Genomic DNA, 7,038 nt, shown 5'->3' on the forward strand with positions numbered 1-7,038 from the left:
TTGATTGGGACAATTGAAGAGAATTCATGTTCTTAACCATCTGGATATGTCCTATATCTAAGGTTTATCTTGGATAAAGAAGGCTTAAGCAATATCATCACTTTTCCTAACTTATTTGTAAATCCAATTCATATAATGAATTATAATAAACTACATTTATAAATTTTGAGGAGTAAATAATGATCTGAGAAAAAGTTGGATTATTTAACAATAACAGGAATCCTGAAGGAATAATCTCTTGCTCAGACAAGTAATATTATGGAAGTTTATTGGAATAGTGGCAATATTGATTATGATGAGAAAAGGAGAAAATAAATGTAGACTGCTTTGATTGGTTTTTAAATATAGTCTTTTACTACAGAATTTGAATACCTGTCATCATAAAAATCTATTTTTACATGCTGACTGGGTAGATTTCAAAAGTCAGTGATGGGAAACCACACATCAGTAACAACGTTTATCCTGCTGGGACTAACAAATGACCCACGACTACAAATTTTGCTTTTTGTCTTTCTATTTCTCACCTACATATTCAGTGTGACAGGGAACCTGACTATTATCACCCTCACACTGCTGGACTCCCATCTGAAAACTCCTATGTACTTTTTCCTTAGAAATTTTTCCTTCTTAGAAGTCTCATTTACCACTGTCTGCATTCCTAGATTCTTGTACAGTATATCAACTGGGGATAATACCATTAGCTATAATGCCTGTGCAAGCCAAATATTTTTTTTTGTTTTCTTTGGAGCAACAGAATTTTTTCTCCTGGCAGCCATGTCCTATGACCGCTATGTTGCTATCTGTAAACCGCTTCATTACATGACCATCATGAACAATAGGGTATGTACCTTATTAGTCCTCTGCTGTTGGCTGTCTGGCTTGATGATCATTCTCCCACCCCTTAGCTTGGGCCTCCAGCTTGAATTCTGTGACTCCAATGCCATTGATCATTTTAGCTGTGATGCGGGTCCCCTCCTAAAGATCTCATGCTCAGATACATGGGTAATCGAACAAATGGTTATCCTTGTGGCTGTATTTGCTCTCATTATCACCCTCGTGTGTGTGTTTCTGTCCTACGCATTCATCATTCGGACAATTTTGAGATTCCCTTCTGTTCAAGAAAGAAAAAAGGCCTTTTCTACTTGCTCGTCCCACATGATTGTGGTCTCCATCACCTATGGCAGCTGCATCTTCATCTACATCAAGCCCTCAGCAAAGGATGAGGTGGCCATAAATAAAGGTGTCTCAGTGCTCACTACTTCTGTTGCACCCTTGTTGAACCCCTTCATTTACACCCTGAGGAATAAGCAAGTGAAACAAGCTTTCAATGACTTTGTAAAAAGGGTAATATTTCTCTCAACAAAATAGAAGTTTGGATGAATCAGAGTAAAATGAAGGAAGAAGGTCTTCTAAATAGTTAACAGCTTCTAATTTATTTCATTGCTTTGTGCCTATAATTTACTCATAGTAGTCTTCTCAAAGGCATTAATACTGCATCTCACCTTAATCAAACTCCTTCTCCTTTCAAACCAAGCTCAAACATCATGTTTTTCTTCATTGTGTAGCTATAAAATGTATTTCCAAGTAATTGAACTTGCCTCTATTTCTGACCTACTCTTTTTGTCAGTGCTCTGTAAAAAAAGAAATAATGAAATTTAAAAGTATATAAATTATATAAAAGATTCATTATGTAATAACATTACTAGTTTTTCTAAGTCAAATTTATGAAAGTTAACATTATAAATCTAAGAGTCAAATAAAAATTAGAAAACAGCAATAGCAAAGATGTATTAAAATAAGTTAAATCAAATTAGACATTCCAGGCTAATTAAAATAATGGATATTGCAAAGTGGAAATGAAGATATCACTGGGAGTTGAGAATAATCAGAATTGAAGAAGTAGAAACATCTTCAGAATCACTAATAAGATGTACAGTAGTCCCCCATATACAGAGGGAATATGTTCCAGCACCTCAGTAGATGCCTGAAACCTCAGGTAGTACTGAACCCTATACATACTATGGTGTTTTCCTTTGCATACATACCTTTTCACTTAAAAGGAGGACTTCACAGCTTCTCTTTGGGATACTCAATTGGCAGCATCACTACTTTTATCATTTGGAGCTATTAGTAAATAAAATAAGAGTTACTTGAACATGAGAACTTCAATACCTCAATAGTTGATCTGTTAACTTAGCTACTTGGTGATAATGAGCAGGTAGCATATACAGTGTGGACAGAAGGATAATTCAGGTCCAGATGGAACAGAGATGGATGGCATGAGATTCCATCACAGTGCTCAGAAGATGAGCAATTTAAATCATATGAATTGTTTATTTCTCTAACGGTCCATTTAAAATTTGCAGACCACAGTTGACCACAGGTAATTGAAAACACAAAAAGTGAAATTACAGATAAGGGGGGGACTATATTATTTGCAATTTATTTATATTCATGAGAAAAATTCACTGGAAAGGCATATATTTGATTTAAAATAAATTTAAAGATAATGTCACTTTTTATGGGTTTTAAAATGAGAATAGATGCACAAGAGTGAACTGGAATACCAAATTTTATTTGCTTATAAAATAACTATTCACATCAAGATAAGGTTCATGAATGATTTAAGAAGATATCATGAATATTCAACTGGCAAAAAAAGGGGAGAAAGGGAACTACTAAACGGAATAATTATAGGAATTATGATCAAGGGGACAACTGAAGAAAATATTCCTAAACTGAAGGTCTTAGAGTTTGAAGCAAGTCACAGTGTGCTTGTCAAAAGGAAAGAAGGAAGGAAGGAAGGAAGGAAGGAAGGAAGGAAGGAAGGAAGGAAGCTGAAGAAAATATTCCTAAACTGAAGGTGGTCTTAGAGGAAGCAAGTCACAGTGTGCTTGTCAAAAGGAAAGAAGGAAGGAAGGAAGGAAGGAAGGAAGGAAGGAAGGAAGGAAGGAAGGAAGGAAGGAAGGAAGGAAGGAAGAAAATGTATATTTTTTGGTGGGGTGCTCAATCTCTTCATCTTTTTTCACCCAGCTTTCGAACTGCCCTCCCCTCTGATAGCTGTGGATCTGGAAATTAGGTTAAGTGAAATAAGCCAGTCAGAAACATATGATCTCACTTATATGTAATATCTAATCAACAAGATAATTTAACAAACTAAATAGAAATAGAAGCATGGTGCCTTGACTGGTTTAGTTCAGTGGATAGAGCATCGGCCTGCAGACTGAAGGGTCCCAGGTTCGATTCCAGTCAAGGGCATGTACCTTGGTTGCGCGCACATCTCCAGTAGGGGGTGTTCAGGAGACAGCTGATTGATGTTTCTCTCTTATCGATGTTTCTAACTCTCTATCCCTCTCTCTTCCTCTCTGTAAAAAATCAATAAAATATATTTTAAAAAAAAGAAATAGAAGCATGGATATATAGGTACTATTTATTTGAAAGATGAGCTATGAAAATGCAATTAAACAATCTTTTAAATTATTTCTATGGACAGAATTTTTAAAATAAGTGCCTTTTAGAAAGACCAATTTCACTGTGCTACATTTAACTAACCCTTGTTTTATTTAATAACTAGAGGCCCAGTGCTCTCAAAGTCCAGGACCCCTCACTCCTTACTGCTCAGCTTGCTGCTCCTTAGTGCTGCCGCAGAGGCAGGAGAGGGTCCCGCCACTGCTGCTGCGCTAGCCAGCCCTGAGCCCAGCTTTTGGCTGTGCTGTGCTCCCACTGTGGAAACTCACTGACCACTAGGGGACAGCTCCTGAATTGAGCATCTTCCCCCTGGTGGTCAGTGCGCATCATAGCAACCAGTCATTCTGGTCATTCTTCCATAATGATCCCTTAGGCTTTTATTATATAGACTAGAGGCCCAATGCACAAAAATTTGTGCATTCGGGGGTGGGGGTCCCTCAGCCTGGCCTGTGCCCTCTCGCAGTCTGGGACCCCTTGGGAGATGACCACCTGCTGGCTTAGGCCTGCTCCCCGGGGGATCGGGCCTAAGCTGGCAGTCAGACATCCCTCTGGCAGCCTGGGAGCCCTTGGGGGATGTTCACTTGCCAGCAGGGAGCAAGCCTAACCTGCAGTCGGACATCCTTAGAGCTGCTGAAGAGGCAAGAGAGGCTCCCACCACCACTGCTGTACTGGCAGCTGTCAGCCTAGCTTGTGGCTGAGCAGAGCTCCCCCTGTGGGAGCACACTGACCACCAAGGGGCAGCTCCTACATTGAGTGTCTGCCCCCTGGTGGTCCGTATGTGTCATAGTGACCAGTCATTTCCAGTCATTATGCTGTTAGGGTCAATTTGCATATTACCCTTTTATTATATAGGATAGAGGCCTGGTGCATGGGTGGGGGACAGCTGGTTTGCCCTGAAGGGGTTCCTGGATCAGGGTGGGGATCCCGCTGGGGTGCCTGGGCAGCCTGGGTGAGGGGCTGAGGGACGTTTTCAGGCTGGCCACACCCCCTTCAGGGATGGGGGTCCTGCTGGGATGCTGGCCAGCTTGTGTGAGTGGCTGATGGCTGTTTTCAGGCTTGCCACAGCCCCTTCAGGGTGGGGTCCCCGTTGGGGTGCCTGGCCATCCTGGGAGAGGGGCTGATGGCTGTTTGCAGGCTGGCCAAGCCCCCCAGCGGGGACCCTCACCCCATGAGGGTGTGGCCATCCTGGGTGAGGGACTGATGGCTGTTTGCAGGCTGGCCACGGCCCCCAGCCACTCAAGTTCTCAGTGGAAGCTGGCTGGAAGCATGTATCTGGGATTTATTTATCTTCTATAATTGAAACTTTGTTGCCTTGAGTGGAGGCCGCAACCAGCCAGGGCAGGCGGGAAGCTTGGCTTCCGCCATCACTGGGGCAACCAAGCCTCCTGCTTGCTCCAGCTCCGTGGCTGCCGGCCACCATCTTGGTTGGGTTAATTTGCATATAGTTGCTCTGATTGGCTGTTGGGTTTGGCTTAGGGTGTAGCAGAGGTGGTGTCAATTTGCATGTTTCTCTTTTATTAGATTAGACTAGAGGCCCAATGCACAAAATTCATGCAAGGGGCTCGGCCCTCAAAGTCCCTGCTGCCCCGGCCAGCCCTCAAAACCCTGGCCAGCCCTCACAGCCTCATCCAGCCCTTTCAGCTCCTCACAGCCTCACCCAGCCCTCACAGCCCTGGCTTCATCCGGAAGGTCATCCTGACGATCAATCTGCTGTTCAGTAATTAGCATATCAGCTCTTTATTATATAGTAGAATCCCAAGTATCAAACTATTTTCAAACATTATTATTAATGCCCTTATTAGTTCTATCAATATGTCTTAGTTGTATCAAAACATGGACAGAAGATAGAGTAAATTGACAAATATATCATAGTAGCAAATAACATAGTCCAAATTTTGATTTCAAGTCATGTTCCATCCTCTACAATACACTACCTTTCAAGTAGAAGTGTAGTTTCGGTGGGGAAGGGGAGAGAAAAGACACTAATTGGAAGCGTATAAGTTGGCATAGCAGTAAGGATATCTCATTGCCATAATACACTCTTTGTTATTATGTGTGTTTATTAAATTGCTTTATTGACATCAAAGAAAAAAATAAGTTCTCTAAACATTTCAGAATTTAGGCACTGGATTTTATACACCATAATATGTCCTATTACAACATATTTAATATTTTATGGATTGATAAGGAGAAATAAGATGAGATAAAATTACAGTTGTCATTTCCCTGGCAACTTTGAAGCATATTTATCATCAACATAATTTCATGGCGCATTCACCAAAGAGCTCTGATGTACTAAAATCAACTATAAGATATACCTGAATAAAGAAATCTGCACAAGAGATTCTAAAATGTTCATTATTAAGACCAAAGTAATTATTACATTTACTAATTTGTTTAATTTAATGACAAGTTAATAATTAGTGAATACAGCTATTACAGTTGATATAGTTGCAAAACAGAATTCAATAATTTAATTACTTAATCTAAATAATTACTATTAAATCTATCCATTTGTAAAATTGAAGAAAATAACAGTGGGAGCCAAGAAACTGAGCCAAATAATATTACTCCAATGTCCTTTACATGTGGAATTTTAAGTATTATAGCAACAAATAAATACAAAACAATGGTAATGTAACTAATATTTGAAGTATTAAAATTTCACTCAAGATTGAAAAGTAGCATCCTGTTTAATTGTAAAGGAAAGATGTACAGTGGTAGGCTTATTATAGTTTGAAATAAAAGAAAGAAAGCAACTAATAGTAACTCCATTTCTTTAAGGTTACTTACTAATATTTTTTTCCTTTTGTTGTGTTATGTTTCCCTGATTATTTGTAATCCTTGTGGCCTTCATTAGTGTCTGTATATTAGAAGACACCTCTTCCAGTATTTGCAGACTGGCTTTGGCAGGTAAAGCTCCTCACCAGTCAGCCCACCCAGAGGTTCTGGACTTGCCATCTGGTGGAGTCCATGGGTGGGCTTGCTGCTGGAGTCTGGGTGGACTGGGTTTTTGGATGATTCAGCAAGTGGGTGGGCCATCTGCCTAGGTCCAAAGGGGCTGATCTGGTGCCTGGATCCACATGGGTTAGGCTTGACATCTGATTCCATGCATATGGTAAGTCTGGGACATTGGTCCATGATCGCAGGCCTGGAGTCTGTATCCACAGAGGTGGCCTGAAGCCTGGTCCACTGGAGGCTGAACTGATGCTAGAGAGTGCTGTATTTATTCTATACAGACTTGTATCATTCTTGTTAGTTCATCCTTTGACATGCAACATATATGCAATGTTCTCGTGCCTGTGTCACATTTTCTCTGCAAGCCTCTCAATTCTGGGCTTTAAGGCTTGCTTCTCAGGGATGAGTAGAAAATCAGCCACTAAATGCTCACATTTGATTTTTCTCAGCTTTACATTTAGCAGTTTATCAACCTGTATTCCTAGATTAACAGCTGGCACAGTCACTGGAAGATAATACTTTTTTGATTCCTTGTGATTCTTCTAAACTAAAAAGGACTATCCAGTACATCAGCTACACACGCAATCAATGTTATTCTTGTTGGTAACACAT

General features: G+C 40.4%; 1 protein-coding gene across 1 annotated transcript; it reads left to right on the forward strand.

The window, feature by feature from the left end:
• Nucleotides 1-429: 429 nt before the first annotated feature.
• On the forward strand, nt 430-1,368 carry LOC102255560 (olfactory receptor 6C2-like). The gene has a single exon (XM_005863502.1). The coding sequence runs from the start codon at nt 430-432 to the stop codon at nt 1,366-1,368; it is 939 nt and encodes a 312-aa protein (XP_005863564.1).
• Nucleotides 1,369-7,038: the final 5,670 nt, after the last annotated feature.

The sequence above is a fragment of the Myotis brandtii genome, unplaced genomic scaffold (genome assembly GCF_000412655.1).
Source record: "Myotis brandtii unplaced genomic scaffold, ASM41265v1 scaffold1791, whole genome shotgun sequence".
Taxonomy (NCBI): Eukaryota; Metazoa; Chordata; class Mammalia; order Chiroptera; family Vespertilionidae; genus Myotis; species Myotis brandtii.

What these genes read in the sequence shown, in the direction of transcription:
- LOC102255560 (XM_005863502.1), top strand. Translation starts at nt 430, where the DNA reads ATGGGAAACCACACATCAGTAACAACGTTTATCCTGCTGGGACTAACA.